The 20,776-nt window shown below is 46.7% G+C and overlaps 1 protein-coding gene across 1 annotated transcript; it reads right to left on the bottom strand.

Annotated features, from left to right (window-relative positions):
• Positions 1–480: 480 nt before the first annotated feature.
• On the bottom strand, positions 481–9,615 carry tcea2 (transcription elongation factor A (SII), 2). Its single transcript, XM_080469943.1, has 9 exons — positions 9,476–9,615; positions 6,985–7,047; positions 5,107–5,212; positions 4,683–4,773; positions 4,451–4,602; positions 3,015–3,073; positions 1,734–1,886; positions 702–848; positions 481–616 (listed from the first exon to the last, which is right to left on the bottom strand). The coding sequence occupies exons 1-9, from the start codon at positions 9,542–9,544 to the stop codon at positions 509–511; spliced, it is 948 nt and encodes a 315-aa protein (XP_080326069.1). The 5' UTR covers positions 9,545–9,615; the 3' UTR covers positions 481–508.
• Between the last annotated feature and the right edge of the window lie 11,161 nt (positions 9,616–20,776).

The following is a 20,776-nucleotide window of genomic DNA, read 5'->3' as shown; positions in this document are numbered from 1 at the left end:
TTACGGTGACTGTCAAAATAAAAGTGCCAAGCTGGATTGTTATTATGGGGACTGTCAAAATAAAACCACCAATTTGGATTGTTATTATGTTGACTGTCAAAATAAAAGTACCAAGTCCAGGAGAATATGGACTGGGAGTCATGACACCAGGGAGGAAACTTTGTTCTGATGGTCTCTACTGAGCATGTGCAGAACTACAGGTTTGTACCACCGTGGTGAGCGTGATCCGTAGCAGCTGCTCTGAGCACCGTCGTCGTGTAAACGAAGCCCAAAACCCAAAACAATGGAAAGTTTAGCGTTTTCACTCGGGGCCTTAAATGGACCTCCTGCAGCTCGAGGACGACTGATCCCATCGGCGAGTTCCGTTACAACGCGGAGCGACTCAGACGACCGTCTTTGAGTAAAAGTGAAAACTAAAGACGTTGCAGGAAGTTCTACTTGAGAACAAAGTACAAGTACAACAGTTGTGCGTGCCTCTTCTTTCAGCCCCTCCCTTCCGTGTTTAGCCTCAAACATTTGCCAGACATTGGTGGCGTTTCCTCACCTTCCATCGGTTGCCGCAGCCGTTACACAAAACAAAGGTGGTCATGGGTTCGTCGGCGCTGCGGGTCTGCACCTGCAACACACAAACAGAAGAGCGGCTTGGCGGCGGGTCGAGGAACGGCGGTCGGGCGGGCGGCCGGCCGGCCGCGGCTCCTCACCTGCGTGTAGGTGCAGTTCTTCCCGTGACACTTGTTGCAGACGAACATGTCGGTCTCGGTTCCTCCCACCTTGGAGAGCTGGTGCTCCCTGATGGACTCTTTGGTCAGAGCCTCTCGGATCTGCTTCAGCTCGGCGCTGGCCATCTCCTGCAGCCACACACACACTCATTCATTCACACCTTCCCTCTTCACTGAAGCAAGCTGTGGAGCCTCACGTGGCTCTTCGGCTCCTCCGGAGCGGCTCGAGTAGGTAAACATCTTGTTTTTTATTTCCATTTCATTCGATCTCTACACTGATCTCTAGGTCTAGTCTCTGGGTTAAAATGAGAAAAAAACATTAAAACAAACAAATCAGATCAAATTGATAAAATATCTAAAACAAAATAAATAAATAAATAAATAATAATAATAATAAGCAGGTATAAATTGTATTCAAGAAAAAAGAAAAATAAGTTAAAAATAATTGAAAAAAATTTTTTATAAAGAAAAAATAAAAGGAAAATATTTTAAATTAGATTGAATTGTTAAAAAAATTTATAGAATAGCTAAAATTACAAAAAAGATTGAAAGAAAATAATAATAAGCTGGTATAAATTGTATTTATTTAAGAATAAAGAAAAATAAGTTAAAAAAAGAAAATCAATATAAACAGGAAAGGATAAATAAATGGGGCAAAGTGGGACGTCTAGAAGATCTAAACTCTCTAACCATCAGGCACATCACAGCAGCTATAAACGCCTCGGGTCACCGTTTGAGGCCAAATTATTTCTGACGTCTTTCTGTGGCGTCGACCTTACAGGAGAGGTTCCAGACCGTCCTCATGTCCACACAGCGTGGCGAGAGACGGCAGCCTGGACTGTGAACCGGCGAGTTGAAGCAGGCCATGAGGGAACCATGGGAATCTACCTGGAACCAAGTATCACGTGGGCAGGCAGAGGTGGGGTTCCAGTGAATAGAGTAAATAAACTCTCCTGCAGGCTGCCGCCATGATACTCGATCCCCTGATGAGGAGTGTCGTCCTGCAGGACTGACCTCGGCGCTCATGGAGGCGATGCGTTGAGGCGAGATGTTTCCACACAGGACGTTTCGTCGCAGGTCGGGATTCTTCTGGTCCTTCAGGTTGGAGATTCGACTTCGCAGGCGGGTTTTGTATTTAACGTCCGTGGACTTAAACTCCTGGTAAATCTGTGGTGAGCAGTCAAGAGTCACAACGTCCACCGATTGTCAACAGTCGCTCAAAGAGCCGCGTGACCAAAACATCGGGATTCGAGGAAGACGGTTTGGCACGTCGCCAAAGGCTCAAGCAAAGCCCAACCAAGCGCACAGTGTGTCCGATAGAACAACGGAGTTATCTCCTGAACTCCAGTAGCAGCAAGCAAGAGACAAGATGGTCCAGTTAGTAACAAAGTCCAACAGAGGACAAGATAACAAACCGGCTGCAGAACAAGTTTCAATTAAAGATTAAGACAGAATCAGTTTCCCCAAAGGACCGATGAAAGACAAGATGGACGTGCTGCAGTTTAAATCACCGACTAAGTCCAATAAAAGAAAAGATCTTGGCTGGAATCCAGGAACTGAAAGTAAAAAAGCCAACGAGAAAATGATCTTCTGGTTTTTAACTGCTAACGAGGCTAACGAGGCTAATGAGGCTAACGAGGCCAACGAGGCCAACGAGGCTAACGAGGCTAACGAGGCCAACGAGGCCAACGAGGCCAACGAGGATAACGAGGCTAACGGGGCTAACGAGGCTATCGGGGCTATCGAGGCCAACGAGGCTAACGAGGCTAACGAGGCCAACGAGGCTAACGAGGCTAACGAGGCTAACGAGGCCAACGAGGCCAACGAGGCCAACGAGGCTAACGAGGCTAACGAGGCCAACGAGGCCAACGAGGCTAACGAGGCTAACGGGGCTAACGAGGCTATCGGGGCTATCGAGGCTAACGAACGTCACGCTAACTGATCTACTTCAAGCAAGAAGAGAAAATAAAAGGATCAGCGAGAAAAACATCGTTCAAATAAATAAAGTTCAGTAAAAGTTTTGAGGCGAGTCAGCAGAGGAGCTAAAGACACGAGCGTTACACGACTGAAGACGTGTCCTCTGACGTCCTCGAAGAAACAACCAGAAAAACAAACGTGTCCCTTCAGAGACGTGACGAAAGTCGTTTTGTTTTGTTTCCCTTCCTTGTGCGACTCGGTACCGACCGGACACGGCCCGGTGAGGGCCCAGCTTGTCCCGCACTGGAACCGATCCTGCGGCGGCGACCCGCCCGCCACATGACACGTCTCCAGTTTGAAGGATTGACGTAAAAGGATATCGTCTTCAATCTGAGCGGCGAGGTAGGAACAGTCCACCCCGATGGTCCGGTGGTCGTCTGAAACACGGCAGAGTTCAGCCGCCACATTAAAACCAGTAAAACATTTACACATGGTAGTACAAACAAACAAACAAACAAACAAACAAACAGCTGGCAGGAGCATCGCCGCTCCAACAGATACGATTGGAATCATGAATCTTTAGGACTTTTCATTACAAACTAGAAATCATTTCTCGTTGAGCTTCAGCAAACTGATGATACCCGATGCTCTTCTTCAGCGACCCAGAGCGACTTCCTGCGGTCCGCCAGAGTCTGAACGCTGGTTTTAAAGACTTACAGAAATTCTGACTTTCATTTGGCGCTCTGGCGCGTTTGAGCGTTTCACTATGTAGTGAACATCTTGTCTCCTCAGATTGTGATTCACTGACTCTCGCTCCAGAACATAACGGAACCAGCGTCTTCAGAGTAAAGAACCAGGCTCACTGCAGGAAGAACCGCAAGAAACACCTTGGACTCCACCCAGGACACCAGACCAATGTCTTATGGCGCCTTTCCACCAGTTCCTACTTAGCCCTACTCGCCTCTACTCTACTTGTTCGTTTTCCATCACAATATAGTACCACCCCAGTGTGGGCGGAGCCATCTGAGCTTTTCCCCGTCGTGTTCAACTAACCCCCCCGACATGATGCAGAGCGAACGTCTATTGGATATCAGCTCAAATATTAAATCAAATAGTAGATATTCTTATATATTTATTAATAATATTACAAAATGTGGATCGTTGCGATGGTGCTTCACTGTCACTCGTTGATTTCTGAGCGTCTCTCTGGTTCTGGTCGGGTTTAAAAATGGCGGCAGAACGAGACGCCCTCTGACTCATCTGTGTCGTGACGCTCCGGCCAATCAGAGGCTGCCGTCTGCTGACGTCACATTGTGTACTGGCCTCAGCTCGCTGGGAACCTGGAGGAGGAACCAGGACAGTACCTGGTAGTAGGACAGTACCTGGTAGCAGGACAGTACCTGGTACCAGGACAGTACCTGGTACCAGGACAGTACCTGGTACCAGGACAGTACCTAGTAGCAGAACAGTACCTGGTAGCAGGACAGTACCTGGTAGCAGAACAGTACCTGGTAGCAGGACAGTACCTGGTAGTAGGACAGTACCTGGTACTAACAGGAAGTGGAAAAGTCCAGTAGGACCAGTGTAAAAGCCCCATTAGAGATGGTGGAAGGTCAAGTGAAGATGTGAGGCGGATTCTTTTCGAGGTTGAAGGTTTGTCCGTCCCAGTGTCCTCAGCCTCAGCAGCCTCCACAGAGACCGGCACCAGGTTTGTCCGTCCCAGTGTCCTCAGCCTCAGCAGCCTCCACAGAGACCGGCACCATTCAAGCGTTCTATCATTTTAAAAAAAGGGAAACAGAAGCCGGTTCCCTCACCGTCCGTCTGCAGGGCCGCCACCAGCAGCTCACGACACTTGTTCCTCACGCCATCGGACGTGACGGGGACCGGAGGAAAGGAGGTGACCCGGGTGGGCGGGGCCGAGGCGGGGGTGGGGGGAGTGTTTGGGGTCTCCCCAGGTTTTTGGCTGCTGAGGAGAAAACCGAGAGAGACAGCAGACATTGGAGTGTTGTCATGAGGACAGAGACTGAAGACAGTCTTGTTCTTGACCTGTTCTTGCTGCCAGCAGAGTCGTTGGAGGAAGACGAGTCCCCGACAGGAGAACCTTCTTTTTTCTTCTGCTTCTCCTCAGACTTCCCCTCTGAACCATAAATCACAAGACATATAGAACCCAAACGAGCTTCTGGTTCGGATTCTGCTCAGTCCACCTCCAGGTGGGGACGAGCGTAGACACATATTGGTCATCTCTGTCAACACTCAACCACCCCCCCCCCCCCCCACCCCCCCCACACACACACACAACACCATAACCCCCCCCCCCCCCACCACCACCACCACCCCCCCCCCCCCACCACACACACACACACAACACCCCACCCCCCACCCCCCCCACCACCACCACCACCCCCCCCCCCCCCCCCCCACCACCCCCCACCCCCCACCACCCCCCACCCCCACCACCCCCACCACCTACCCAGCAGCTTCTTCCAGGACTTGATCAGGACTTTGGCCAAAGTCTGAACTTCCTCTTCTGAACTCAGTTTCCTCACTGCGTTCACCGACATCCCCACTCTGGTGGCCTGCAGAGCGAGAGGCGATGGAGTGAGAGGAGAGAGGCGATGGAGTGAGAGGAGAGAGAGTAGAGAGGCGATGGAGTGAGAGGAGAGAGAGTAGAGAGGCGATGGAGTGAGAGGAGAGAGAGGAGAGAGGCGATGGAGTGAGAGGAGAGAGAGGAGTGAGAGGAGAGAGGCGATGGAGTGAGAGGAGAGAGGGGAGAGAGGCGATGGAGTGAGAGGAGAGAGAGGAGAGAGGCGATGGAGTGAGAGGAGAGAGAGGAGAGAGGCGATGGAGTGAGAGGAGAGAGAGGAGAGAGGCGATGGAGTGAGAGGAGAGAGGCGATGGAGTGAGAGGAGAGAGGCGCCATTCATCCAGAGTTCTGTTACTTTACCTGCGACAGCTCACACGACGCTTCACATAAATAAACATCATTTTTCTATTTGTGTTTCCGAAAACTTTCGTGTTACACAGAATTGTTTTTGAAAACGATGTACGTTTCCACGGAAACGGCAAAAGCACTGAAAATGATGCCGTTTTCATGTTGAACCACTAGGTGGTGCTGTTTTTAGTTTTAGCACTGAAACACACACTTTTATTACGGTGACTGTCAAAATAAAACCAACAAGCTGGATTGTTATTATGGTGACTGTCAAAATAAAACCAACAAGCTGGATTGTTATTACGGTGACTGTCAAAATAAAACCAACAAGCTGGATTGTTATTACGGTGACTGTCAAAATAAAACCAACAAGCTGGCTTGTTATTACGGTGACTGTCAAAATAAAACCAACAAGCTGGATTGGTATTACGGTGACTGTCAAAATAAAACCAACAAGCTGGATTGGTATTACGGTGACTGTCAAAATAAAACCAACAAGCTGGATTGTTATTACGGTGACTGTCAAAATAAAACCAACAAGCTGGCTTGTTATTATGGTGACTGTCAAAATAAAACCAACAAGCTGGCTTGTTATTACGGTGACTGTCAAAATAAAACCAACAAGTTGGATTGTTGTTACGGTGACTGTCAAATTAAAACCAACAAGCTGGATTGTTATTACGGTGACTGTCAAAATAAAACCAACAAGCTGGATTGTTATAACCTTTCATGTGAGACGACGGATGGAAATTAGTCTCGTGCTAAATCCGGCCTATTTACCTGGTGAAGAATTTGGTTGTTTATTAATATGATTTATTAATATGTTCCGTCCAAATAAACTAATAAATGAAATAACAATTTTCTGTTTCCACTTGAAAACGTCGTCGTGTAAACGGGGCCTGAAATTGTGAAGCTCTGCATGTTTTTGTCGCTTGGTGCTGCAATGAGAGGCTCAATATTGGACTTTCTCTGGACTTTGCTGATGAAAACATCATTACATTCAGAATACGGATCATAGCTGGACAGAACTTATCTAGTTGGTCCTCAGTCGACTAAGACGAAGAGCAAATTGAACGTTAAACACAGCAGAGGTGAGAACTCAGTAGACCCACGTTTAGCGCTGACTCAGTACCAGTACTGTAATACAGCACAGTATTCTCAGGCACCAGCAGCTTGCGGCTCAATCTGGACTCTACGTGCAAATGTTTTGTTTTCCTCCAAATTACAGAGGAACTGAAATATCTCCGAGGCTGCAGGAGGACTTGAACTTTGAATTTCAGGACATTTTGCTGTCAAAACAACTGGACTCGTGATTGAGAACCAGAAATCTGCTTTTCCACGACGCGGGATGAGGAAGCAGAAGCTAAATATCTGGAGTCCAGCCTGTTGGGGGGGGGGGGGGGGGGGGGGGGGTACCTGCAGGGTCTCCAGGGACATCTCAGTGCTCTTCAGCTCCTTCAGCAGGTCCAGAGCGCCGTTCTGGAAACAGAAATATGTTCAGGGTTTAAAGTTTTCATGCTTGAAAGGAGCAAAAAAAAAAAAGGTGATTTGTCGGCAAAAGAAATGAGGAATTCTGAACGAGCAGATGAGTAATCGAGTATTTTCTTGTTCTTTAACTCCCAATGAACTGAGAGAGTGAAGACGGAACACCTGAGCGTCTGCTTCTTCCTGCAACAACTATCTCCACGCCGATGCCTCAGCAGCACAGCAGATTATTTTAGATATACATGGGAGGTCGGGAGGTTCACATCAAACATGAGTGATTCTGACTGTAGCGTGATTGTTGGTGTCGGACAGGCTGACGCGAGTATTTCTGAAACTGCTGAGTTCCTGGATTTTCACCACAATCGTCTCTGGAGCTCAGAGCAGCGCCAGCAACAACAACAAAAAAAAAAATAAAAAAAAAAGAAAAAGTTGCAAGGGGCCACAGTTGTGTATGAAAATGTTTTGTTGATGTCGGAGGAGAAAGGCCAGAAAGTTTATAGCAGAAAGAAACGTCCCCCCATAACTCCGATAACCTCTGAGCATAACTGTGGTGGGCCGAGAACAAACAGCTCGTCTCATCTGGACGGCGGCGGGAACGCTCCGGCCGCCGCTGGAAAACTACCGCCGCCATATTTTGCATTTTCATTGTATTTGTCTCAAAATGTTTTAAAATACATTCACACGCCCACTCTAACCAAACATACCAGAGTTTCCAGCGTCTTTAAACGCCGATCGGGTCCTTCTCTGCCAAGTGGAAATCTAATGTTGACAACCTGAGAGCAGGGAAAGCCTCCATGACCTCTGACCCCCACCAGGGTGGTCCAAGACCACAGGCTGGGAACGTAGAACGTTACCGCCATTGTTCTTGTTGTCCGTCTACTGAGCATGTGCAGAACAACTAGTTACTACCAACGTGGTTACCATGCTCAGTGGCAATGCTTCAGAAAAGTTGCATCTTTAAGGCTCATATTCTGAAACTCCACTTCCTAAAGGTTCTCCAGCAGTACTACACGTCCCCATACCTGGACTGACGTCCCAGAAGTGAAGACAGTCTGTCCTCTCTGTCCCTGGCTTGTTTCAGGTTTTAAAAAGTGTGTTGCTCCAAGCAGCCAATCAGAAATCAAACCCTATATAGTGTCATCGGGGGTTCAGCCAATCCCAATCAAGGTAGGCCCTCCCTTTGACTCCTCCCACAATGAGGCAGCAGAAGAGGGCCAGGAGGAGGAGGAGGTGAACAGGAGGAGGAGGTGAACAGGAGGAGGTGAACAGGAGGAGAACAGGAGGAGGAGGAGGTGAACAGGAGGAGGAGGAGGAGAACAGGAGGAGGAGGAGGAGGAGAACAGGAGGAGGAGGAGAACAGGAGGAGGAGAAGATGAACAGGAGGAGGAGGTGAACAGGAGGAGGAGAAGATGAACAGGAGGAGGAGGTGAACAGGAGGAGGAGAAGATGAACAGGAGGAGGAGGAGGTGAACAGGAGGAGGAGGAGGTGAACAGGAGGAGGAGGAGAACTTTAAATGTCTGAGCACCGTAGGGATGGGTACCTTTCACATTTGAACCAGTACAGTACCGATACCCGGTACCTGGGAATCGATACCGGTACACAACAGTACCACTTTTTGGTACTTTTATGTGTTTTTATGTGGTTAAAATGTTTCTTCTGTTGGCTGGGGTCAGCAAGTGAACGTTTGTTCTTCTCTTTGGAATATTAAAGGAATTTGCATTTCGTCGTATGGAAATGAACGGATCCGCTTGATGATAAAAATCTGGATTTTCCCAGCTGGTGAAGTGAGTAGACGTTAGTCCTGGTTCTACTTAAACCGTAAGTATAGAATCTCTTCCTTCCACTCCTGAATGCATAATCCTCACTGTGGTTTTAAATGAATGTTTTATATTTAGGGCTGCATATCATCGAGGAGGGCTCTGCAAAAATACTGAAGTACATATCAATATTTCCCAAAACAACACTTCATCGATATTCCCTCTTAAATGATTTATGTTCATTTTTAGTATTAGAGACTAAACACATAGTTTAATTTAGATTTTTGGTTTTGTATGTGATCTTTCTCTTGTCACCGGGTCTTTTTCCCCCTCATCCCATGTAGCCACGTCCCAGTTGCCATTAACATTTGATTTTTGTTATTTTGGTCATTCTTCTCCTGAGTAATAAATAAAAGTCTAAATAATGATGTCACCTGGTTCCTCCCTGAGTCAGCTGTTTAGAAGAAACGTGGATGATTTGGTTTGTCAGTTTTCAACATGTGATTAAAAAGCACAGCAATCCCACGTTTTAGTTGTGCAAAACTTCAAAAACGCGTCTTTTATTTCAACTGTAACTGTGTGAGGTGAATCACGTGGATCGTTGGCAGGTGTGTGTCGCTGCTCCGCCGGCTTCCAGAACTTTCCCGGGGTCTTTCACACTCACCGTGTCCTTCTTCTGCACCATCTTCTCCAGCTTGAGGGCGATTCGCTCCACCTCCGGGTCCCTGGCCATGTCTGTCCGTCAGTCGTGGAGCTGCTGCGGCGAAAACGTCCATCGATGTGGAGAAACCGACTCTAGTGTCCTCCTGCTTCTCCTCCGGATGCTGCTGCTGCTGCTGCTGCTGCTCCCTCCAGGCTGTTGTTGTGGGGCCGCGGGGCATCATGGGAAATGTCGTTTATTCCATAAAGATGGCGGCCGATTTGTTTTTTTACTTTTTTTGACCTGAGCAACGAAAGTTTAGCCGAGAAGGTTATGTTTTGGGCTGCGCGTGTGTTTATATATTTATTTATTTATATATTCATTTATTTATCTATTTGTTTCGGTTTGTTTGTATGTATTTTATCAACTTTTTGCAAAAACTAGTCTCCTGAATTGAAAGAAATCTTCCTTTGTCATCATCCAAGGACCAATCCATTAGATTTTGGGACGTAATAACCATGCTCTCTGCCAGTCAATGTCTGTCAAGGTAATAGATTCCTAAAAGCTTTTCGTCTGGGACTTATTCTCCCTTTTTTCATAAAAACAACGTCTTATATGTTTATTATTACATTTATGATCCAAAATGTCTATTTCGCCAATAAACAGCAGAGATTCTGTCCTTAGAACTGGCAGCTGATTTGTTTCACCTCCAAATATGAACGAATGATGTGTTCTGAGTTGATTGTACTGATAATAAATCGTAAATAATCGTCATCACTTTATTTTTCCAGGAATCACAAGGAACAGCCCAAAAAATCTCCAAACAAACAAAAAACTAACAAAAGAACTATAATGTACCTTTTAACTCCTTTAAAAACTTTTTAAAACTGGTGGAGACTTTCTGCAGAATCAGAAGCAAACCGACATGAATTCACTGGGATGAATCCGACTCTAATGGGAATGTTCAAGGCTGGTTCCTCCTTTGTGAGTTAGAACTTCCGCCGGAGTCACATGAAAACAATAATCAAGGCAGGAGAACTCCTGACGTTCTGCAGGCCCAGACAGAATGTTCTAACTCCAGAACATCTTTCAGCTTTTAGTCTCAGGGGGTAAATACCTGCTCGATGGAGGAAGCAGTGATCAAGTTATATCAGTGACTTACAGGAAACAATTTCAACGTTTTTAAAGTCATTTAAATGAAGGAAAATTCTCTCCTGCATGCATTCCCCCCGTTTGTCCTCTAGATGGCAGTGCTTTAAACAACTTCACTTTCTTGCACCAACAGTTTGAGTTCAGCAACTTTTTCAAAGAGAAAAAATGCGAGTTAGGTTCAGATGTCTGGTGATAAAAGCATTTTCTTAACTTTATACAGAGAACAAAGTAGAGACATGATCACTGGTTTGATAGCTAAAGAGTTTCTTAGTGTTCAGGGTTCAGCCGGTAGTTATGAGCCAAACTAAGTTATTCCAGCATTTAGAATATAAACAAGTTTTTTTGCAAACATGTACGATTGACAACAAGCCAGAAGCTTAGTGGATCTGCTTTTCCTCCTTCATGCATCCTAAAAACACGTATTTCAAGAGAGATGCAAGATGATTTCTGGAGCAAAAAAGAAGAGAAATTAAAATGTAATCTTATAAATCTTTACTGTGTTTTCAGGTTTCACTCCGATATTTGCTTTTTACCTTCGTATTACATCATTTTAACTGCCATTGTCTCCATATTTCTGTCTTTTCATTGTGGAATAATGACAATATCAACTCATCAATAAAACCAACCAGTCAGGAGTGGACACTGTTTTTACCTAAAAGTGTGAATTGATGGCAGCGACACATTTCAAACAACAATGGCAGGAAAAGTGAAATAAAGACATTTAGAAAACAAGTGGCACTTTAATTTAAAGTTCATCAGCACCGGGTCAGTGCTGTTTGGTGAGTCCCTCATTGGTTGAGCAGCTTATTGGGCAGGATTGATGTGAATATGGAAGAAGAAGAAGAAGAAGAAGAAGAAGAAGAAGAAGAAGAAGAAGAAGAAGAAGAAGAAGAAGAAGAAGAAGAAGAAGAAGAAGAAGCAGGAGGAGAAATAAGACATGAAATATATGGGATTTTATTCACATAAAAACTACATAATGAATGTTCTTTTTTTCCTGACTTTCAAAACTCTAATGTTAAGAGAAAAATTTTATAAAATAAAAGGGTGTAAATGTGTAATTTTCTCATTTCCAGCTTGAAATTGGTACATCGAACAAGGTTACAGAAAGAAAGATCTGCTTTCAAAGAAAAAAAAGAAGAAAAAAAACAAAACACAAACACACATATATATATATAGAGAGAGAGAGAGAGAGAGAGAGAGAGAGAGAGAGAGAGAGAGAGAGAGAGAGAGAGAGTGGAAGCCGTGAAAGAGGAGACGTACAGAGTTGTCGAATCGTTTTTCTTTATTGCTTCACACAGCCAGACAGTAGACGTGTCAAACATCACGGCACTTCCTCCTTTAACACCTCCCTCATCACCAACACCCCCCATACTTCACTAACACCCCCTCACACATCACCAATACCCCCTCACACACAACTAACATCCCCCCCACACATCACCAACACCCTCCCACACATCACTAACAGCCCCCCACACATCACCGACACCCCCCCACACATCACCGACACCCCCCCACACATCACCCCCCCCACACATCAATAACCCCCCCCCCAACATCAATAACACCCCCTCACACATCACCAACACCCCCCACACATCACCACCCCCCCACACATCACTAACAGCCCCCCACACATCACCGACACCCCCCCACACATCACCACCCCCCCTACACATCAATAACCCCCCCCCCCACATCACTAACAGCCCCCCACACATCACCAACACCCCCCACACATCACCAACACCCTCCCACATATCACCGACACCCCCCCACACATCACCAACACCCCCCCACACATCACCACCCCCCCCCCTACACATCAATAACCCCCCCCCCCCACATCAATAACAACCCCTCACACATCACCAACACCCCCCCACACTTCACTAACACCCCCCCCACACACATCAATAACACCCCCCCACACATCACTAACAGCCCCCCACACATCACCAACACCCTCCCACATATCACCGACACCCCCCCACACATCACTAACACCCCCCCACACATCACCAACACCCCCCCACACATCACCACCCCCCCCCACACATCAATAACCCCCCCCCACATCAATAACACCCCCTCACACATCACCAACACCCCCCCACACATCACTAACACCCCCCCACACATCAATAACACCCCCCCACACATCACTAACACCCCCCCCCACACATCACCAACCCCCCCCACACATCACCAACACCCCCCCACACATCACCAACACCCCCGCACACATCACTAACAACCCCCCCACACATCACCAACACCCCCCCACACATCACCAACTCCCCCCCACACATCACTAACAACCCCCCCACACATCACCGACATCCCTCCACACATCACCAACACCCCCCCACACATCACCAACACCCCCCCACACATCACCGACACCCCCACTCTGAATGAGAGAACCTCCCTCAAGGTGCACCACAATATTCTGTATATTAATATTATCAAGTCTGAGCATTTTCAAAAAGTGACCTAAACCAAAATGGTACGTTGTCACTTTATAATGTTTATCAATTAAAACACTAAAATACATAAAAATGTAAACATTACAAGTTAATTTCCGTTCCAATTCAGGAACTAGAGCTACAGTCGGTAGAGCGCAGACTTTCACCAATGGTCAGGTAACAACATGACTGTGCTAACCACTGAGCAGGGAGTGTCTCCATGGCAACAGACAGGAAACAGTCAGCCGCTAACGTCCCAGAACCGAATGGATCGGTCCTTGATGATGACAAATCATCCCTGAAGAGTTTGTGTAATTCAGGTCCATCCATCCATTTCCTCCCTCTTCTCTGTTCCCGGGTGGTGGTGGTGTCAGTCTGAGCACCGTCACCCAGATCACATTGACCCATTAAGAACCTTCCTGCAGGTGGAGAGCCCACAGGAAGGTGGAGAGCCCACAGGAAGGTGGAGAGCCCCCAGGAAGGTGGAGAGCCCCCAGGAAGGTGAAGAGCCCCCAGGAAGGTGGAGAGCCCCCAGGAAGGTGGCGCCCGGCGGGGGACATGAACCCTCTACCTTGAGACTGAGAGTCTCATGCTCTACCTACTGAGCTGGACGGGGGCCTGGTAAAATACATACAAACCAATAAATGAACAAATGCCCGCAGACGAAGACATAAAACCTTCTGGAAGGTAAAACGTCTTCAGTCTGCTGGTAGTTACTTCCCCTCCTCCAGTACTCATGTCCTGGTGATACAGACCTATGATATATTGGTTGATATAGACCTATTTTCTGGCTGGTTTGCCAGCCTGTGAATGAGCTCCAGCGTCTCCCAGACGTCCGGGTCCAGCGGGCCGCTCAGTGTAGAGCGGGAGGTCCGGGGGTCTGACAGATCTGGACGAGCGCTGACCACACGGTGAGTCAGGACTTTTCTCACAAGCCTCTGTGGTCCGTGGATGGCGACAGTGTGTGTGCAGGCCTGGTGCTGCTGTTCCCACAGCCGTGTGCTGTCTCCGACAGCCTCAGCGTTTTCCTCTGCTCTGGGCTTTATTTTCCATTTCACATGACTGAACCTGAACTGAGTCGAGTTTCTACCACCAACCGCTCCGTTTGGTTGTTTTTTTAGAGAAATTAAAGAAACGATCCCTCATAATGTCCATGAGGTTTTAGCTCCGAGGCCACACACGTCCTCATTCCAACTTGAAGTAGTTTTAAATTAACCTTTAAATTTACATTTTAAAGTTTATAAGTGATGAGAGTGTCTGTTTAATGATGCAAAATACTGTGAAATAACCCCCCTCTGAAAAGACTGTTGATCCTGGGTGTTTCTACAAACTCCTGCTGACAGCAGGGCTCTGAGGTTCTGAGGCTCTGAGGCTCTGAGGCTCTGAGGTTCTGAGGTTCTGAGGCTCTGAGGCTCTGAGGCTCTGAGGCTCTGAGGTTCTGAGGCTCTGAGGCTCTGAGGCTCTGAGGTTCTGAGGCTCTGAGGCTCTGAGGCTCTGAGGCTCTGAGGTTCTGAGGCTCTGAGGTTCTGAGGCTCTGAGGTTCAGAGGTTCTGAGGCTCTGAGACTCTGAGACTCTGAGGCTCTGAGGCTCTGAGGTTCTGAGGTTCTGAGACTCTGAGACTCTGAGGCTCTGAGGCTCTGAGGTTCTGAGGCTCTGAGGCTCTGAGACTCTGAGACTCTGAGGCTCTGAGGTTCAGAGGTTCTGAGGCTCTGAGACTCTGAGACTCTGAGGTTCTGAGACTCTGAGACTCTGAGGTTCTGAGGCTCTGAGACTCTGAGGCTCAAACTTTGAATTTATTACAATTTACTTGATGTTTTTTTATCAGTTTTTATCAAATTTTCATATGAAGTCAACAAATATCATTAAAGCTTATTTTACCAGTTTATTTCATCTGTTACACCAAAATAAACTGAGTTTGAATAAAAGTGTATCAACCTTCATAAATAACTGTTTTTATCTTATTCGGGACTCGTTTCCACGGCAATGATTCCAAGGTAAGAACACAAAATGTGACTTGTATTTTGTCTGTTTACACGACAGCAGAGCTCTGAACCACTGGAAATACAACTTTTCGACACCCAAAGTGGAAGTTTTTGAAATCTCTCCGACTGCGTCTCCATGGAAACGTGCAAAAACAACCCTGTCTGGAAAATCTCGGCCTGTCCTGAGTAGACGGAGGAAACATAGCGACTGGTCCAGGTCACTATGGCCGGAGTAACTAGTAGTCCTGCACATGCTCAGTAGAGCCAATCAGAACAAACTTTCCTCTGTGGTGTCATGGCTCCCACTCCATATTCTCCTGGACTTGGTACTTTTATTTTGACAGTCACCGTAATAACAATCCAGCTTGGTCTGTCCACTAGAATGTCCGTGTCGCCATGCATCAAGACATTCCCCTGATCCTTACATTTTTCCAGCTGCACTCATTCACTCATTCACTCATTCACTCATTCACTCGTTCACTCATTCACTCATTCACTCGTTTTGAGTTTTCCCAGCTCAACAAGCAGATCACAGTTCCATGTCTTATGAGAGCATTAAAAGTTGTTCTTCTCTTTCTACCAACTGGATTCTGATATAAAAACCCAGTCCACATTAAAGAACTGTATCTTCTCTAACAAACGACTGGAGAACAGATAAAGGAGATTAATTTATGTCAACCAAGAGCAAAGAATAAATGTAAACGTCCCACTTTTCTGTCCTGTAATGTAGAACAGATCACATTTTTAAGCAAAGTTCCCCGGCGGCGCCTGCCAGCGACGAGCCTCTGAATCTAAATCGAAGTCAGACTCTTCTCTCTGGACCTCAGTCAGTCTTCTTCTTTTTCATGAATTCTTGTTGCTTGATGTCTGAAGCCAGAAGCCTCCTCAGGGCGAGCGAGCTGCCAGTCCAACCTGGAGAGAGAGAGAGAGAGAGAGAGAGAGAGAGAGAGAGAGAGAGAGAGAGAGAGAGAGAGAGAGAAAAGCAAAGGAATCCAAGAGGTGATTGGAGAGACAACAAAAGCAGCTTCTTCCAGCCTCCTCCTCTTCATCTTCCTCCTCCTCCTCCTCCTCCTCCTCCTCCTCCTCCCCTCCTCCTCCTCCTCCTCCCCTCCTCCTCCTCCTCCTCCTCCTCCTCCTCCTCCTCCTCCTCTTCCTCTTCTTCTTCCGCCTCCTCCTCCCCTCCTCCTCCTCCTCCTCTTCCTCCTCCTCCTCCACTCCTCCTCCTCCTCCTCCTCCTCCTCCTCTTCCTCTTCCTCTTCCTCTTCCTCTTCCTCCTCCTCCTCCTCCTCCTCTTCCTCTTCCTCTTCCTCTTCCTCTTCCTCTTCCTCCTCCCCTCCTCCTCCTCCTCCTCCTCCTCCTCCTCCTCCTCCTCCTCCTCTCATCTCTCTGATGTCACTTTCTTCCATCATCTGCTTTCTTTCTTCTCTTTCCTTTATTGTTTGTCAGCACTCCTCCTCTTCTCTCATCTCTCATTATTTCATCACTTTGTTTTCTCTCGGTTTTTTTCCGCCTTTCCTTTTTTCCACGGCGTTCTTCGTGTATTGATTAATAACTAAAGTCATTACCTTCTGGTGCTTCAGGAGAGCTGATGGGGGTCAAAGGTCAAACTCACAGTGGCGACCTGTCCGCCATGGGAATTGAACCTGCAATCCTGAACTTTCTTTTACCTAAACAAATCCTCCTTTACACTTTTTGTCAGACAACTTCAGGTTAAAATCTCCTCCCGATCTGGGATTGTGGCTCCATTCACACGACAAAGAAAACGAGTGTTGGGGTTTGTTTTCACGACACCGGTGTTCTGATCCGCTGCATCCCTGAACTTGTTATCTCGGCTACCAAGGTGGAACTTCTCTTTCACCGTCATGATTCAGAGCCTGCTGGAGGTGACGGAGCGCTGTTACTGCACACCTCCGCCGTGGGAAATAGTTCCTCTGCTCAAGCGCCTGTAAAGCAACATGGCCGACCCGTAGTGTTTGACTCGCCGTCGGATTCTAGTTTTATGGTCCAGATCAGTAGTTTAATAGTTGAGACTCTCCCTGATAGCATCTGATTCCTCATCAGTCCACTAGGATGTCAGGTTCTCTACATTTTCTTCATGTTTATAGGTTTTTGTTCTCTGCACACGTCTGTGTGGTTTCATTACAAAAACAAGCAACAGCGCCCTCCAGTGGCCCGGCAGACTAACTACATGGTTGCCAGTGTGTCTGCTGCTGCAGTAGAAACACTTTTCTTTAACGGATTAGCTGTCCTCATGTGAAACGTCGTCGTGGAAACGGGAACTATGTCCATGGACTCCTCAGACCTGCTTAAAAGAACTCTTGTCATTGGCCGGCTGCCGTCCACTCTGCGACGGCGGCTGCTCACCATCGCTGCCTGTGTTCCCTGATCCACTGGACAGACGATCTCACTGCCCCCTACAGTCCCTTCTCAACATTCCCAAATCACAGTCTACGTTCAGGCCTCACGGCGAGAGAGTCTCTCTCCAGTCGAGACGCCCGATGAGGCCGATCGGCTCGGCAAGACTGTGTCGTTGTTAGTTGGGACGCAGTTTGGCGTCGAGATACAAAAAGTTATCGGGGAAGAGGAAGAGTAAAATAAACCAAGGTACCTCTGTACACAGACATCTCACACATGATATCATCACTTGATTCACTACTTCAGCTTCTACGAAACACACGTCTGGCACTCATCCATCCATCCATCCATCCATCCATCCATCCATCCATCCATCCATCTTCTCCCTCTTATCTGTTTCCGGGTGGTGGGGGTGTCAGTCTGAGCACCGTCACCCAGATCACATTGCACCATTAAGAATCTTTCCTGCAGGTGGAGAGCCCATAGGAAGGTGGCGCCCGGTGTGGGACATGAACCCTCTACCTTGAGACTGAGAGTCTCATGCTCTACCTACTGAGCTGGCCGGGGGACATGAACCCTCTACCTTGAGACTGAGAGTCTCATGCTCTACCAGCTGAGCTGGACGGGGGCTACATCTGAAACTGTTCACTTTAAAGATGCTCTGACTCTCCCAACATCTTTTTACCGTCGGTAAATGATCAGATTTCATTTCCAAAGAACAGAGACTCACTTCCAGCATGTCTCGTTTCTAGTGTAATCTTTGAGATTCTTGGCAGCTCTGGGAGTCTGACTCACATCACGGTTTACCTGCTGGTTTACCAACAGTGAGGCAGAAGGAGCCAACAACACACAATACTTGGCTGCTTTGTGGAGGAAATAAGAATGGCTCCATCCATCCAGAGAGAACGCTTCCCGTCTGAGGTCATTACGAGCCGTGAGTCCATGGATCTAGCGTAAGTAGAAATGTCACTTCCTGGTGCCGAGGGTCAAAGCCAACAGCCGCAGATCAAGGAAAGTGCTCATTTCCAGTTTCAGTCGAGGCTCCATGGATCCAGTCGGAGCAGAGAAACACTTCCTGGCGTCAGAGGTGACTGTGAATGAGTCCATAGATCAAGAGAAGAGGGCACATCCTGGATTCAGGGTTTCATTGGTCTGATCCACACAGAATGAACGCTTCCGGGATGCATAGATCTACGCCAGGTAGAACAAACCCGCTCCACTATCAAGCAGAGCAAGAAGGGGGCATTTCCCTCGGTCCTTTTGAAGACAATAAATCAGAAAAGTACCGTTCTTAATAAAACAGGTCTGCGAATGCAGTTCCATACAATGTGATGGCAAAGTTGTAAAAAACAAGCAAAAAAAACAAAACATCACAGAACAACTTATAACTCACTGATTCAGCGTCTTCCAGTGAAAACGAGTCGGTTTGTGATTTTGATTCAGAAAAGTTTCACACCGTTTGGTTGTGTTGAAAAAAAGGGAAAGTTTTCTTTGAAAGTTTCAGCATTTGGGTTAAGGTGAGACACCTCTGAGTTAAATGAATGGATGAATGAATTACACATGGATTTTATATTTGAGTAAAGACGGCAGGAAAATTGTTCAAAACAACAAAGGTTTTTTATCTCTAGTTTTCTTAGATGTTGACAAATTAAGATTCTAATACAAATATATCTATACTGGATGTAAATAACTCCAACGTTACTGATTCTTTCTCTATTATTATTATTATTATTATTATTCATTAGTTAGGGTGTTAAACTTGAATCTGTCACATATTAATGTTTTATGCTTTTTTATTTAATGTAAAAAGGAAATGCTTTAATTTTGAAGGGAGATAAGACATGAAAATAGAGAACAGTGAAGGGTAAAGTAGCAGTAAAATAACATTCAGAGATAAAACAAGATAAAAAGCCAAACAGGAGAGATTATTTAATTCAGCAGCAGTCGAGAGAACAACGAGGTAAAACTTTTAATTTTGTGTTTGATTATCAGTTTATTTCTAAGTTTGGTGTCAGTTGATTTTAACAACGTGCAAAGGATCACCACACTGTTAGTTATCAAAATAAAATAAAAAAATACATGTAAAAGTGCTTTATATCAATGACGTCAAATATTCAACAAATTGCAGTTGGGATCAATAAAGACGATGTTTCAAGAAGAATTCTATTTTTCTATTTCTGAACATATTTCAAACTTTCTTGAAGCACAAAGTTCAATTTGAATGTCAAATTACTGAAAAACATGCCTAAAGTCACTTCTGCGGTTTAAAATTCACATTAATTTCTGATCTTGGCGTGTTTGAAACGGTCATACCTCTGAGAAATGACTATATTGAAAACCATTGGTGCTGGTCTTGTGTGGAAATGATCGGAAAGGGACAATGGCGTCGGCTCGTTGCGGAAGCGGCGCCGTGAAACATAAAGAAACATCAAGTGGGAAAAGGAAATGCTCGTCTGAAGCTTGAAAGCCCAAATAAATGAGTTCAGCCATAAAACTGAGACATCCATCTCCAATGTGGAAAACTGCCCAATAATAGACACGGTGGGCCATATCATTATAACCACCCGGCCAATATTGTGTAAGTCCATGTTTCTGCAGCCGCAACAACATTGATGGACGTTACCTGTCCTGGACGTTACCTGTCCTGGACGTTGCCTGTCCCGGACGTTGCCTGTCCCGGACATTACCTGTCCTGGACGTTACCTGTCCCGGACGTTGCCTGTCCTGGACGTTGCCAGGTGAAGTGTCCATGGATTGGACTTGAGAGCCTTGACTGGATTGCGGGTTGGGGTTAGGGTTTTGTTTTCTGACAGTTTGACCAATCCCAGAAGTCCATCAACGAGCATCAGTCAAGTATGACAACGCCACCGGTTCACCTCACTTTCCCCTTCTTCTTCTGAAAGATACTGAGACGAGACAAACCCAAAAAGAGCTGCAGCTTTGAGATGCTCTGACTGGGTCGTCTTTCCGTCTGGTGCTGGACACTCGTTTAGTCTTTGAACAAATGTGTTGTTTTTTCTACCCTCACTGAAATGTTGACAAGTATATCCGGCCCAAGTGACCAGTGGCACGTTAACGAGAGAATCAGGAACCAGGAAGTGGTCTTAATGATATGGCAGATCTGCCTTCATATCAGACGGCTTTTGCAAACGTGAAAAGGTAAATAACAAATAGACGTCCCAGGAAAGAGCCCTGGGGGACACCACTGGCAAGTGTGTGTTTGTGCGTGCGTGCGTGCGTGCGTGCGTGCGTGCGTGCGTGCGTGCGTGCGTGCGTGCGTGCGTGCGTGCGTGCGTGCGTGCGTGCGTGCGTGCGTGCGTGCGTGCGTGCGTGCGTGTGTGTGTGTGATGTCCTTTTCTTTTGGTTA

Source organism: Lipophrys pholis (assembly GCF_963383615.2).
Source record: "Lipophrys pholis genome assembly, chromosome: 8".
NCBI classification, from domain to species: Eukaryota; Metazoa; Chordata; class Actinopteri; order Blenniiformes; family Blenniidae; genus Lipophrys; species Lipophrys pholis.
This window is presented reverse-complemented; position numbering and strand designations above follow the sequence as displayed.

Excerpts from the sequence above, each read along its gene's own strand:
- tcea2 (XM_080469943.1), bottom strand. The coding sequence starts at position 9,544 with ATGGCCAGGGACCCGGAGGTGGAGCGAATCGCCCTCAAGCTGGAGAAG. Across the intron at positions 7,048-9,475 it reads TGGTGCAGAAGAAGGACACG|AACGGCGCTCTGGACCTGCT; the intron begins GTGAGTGTGAAA and ends TTCTGTTTCCAG. Across the intron at positions 849-1,733 it reads TCGCCTCCATGAGCGCCGAG|GAGATGGCCAGCGCCGAGCT; the intron begins GTCAGTCCTGCA and ends GTGTGGCTGCAG.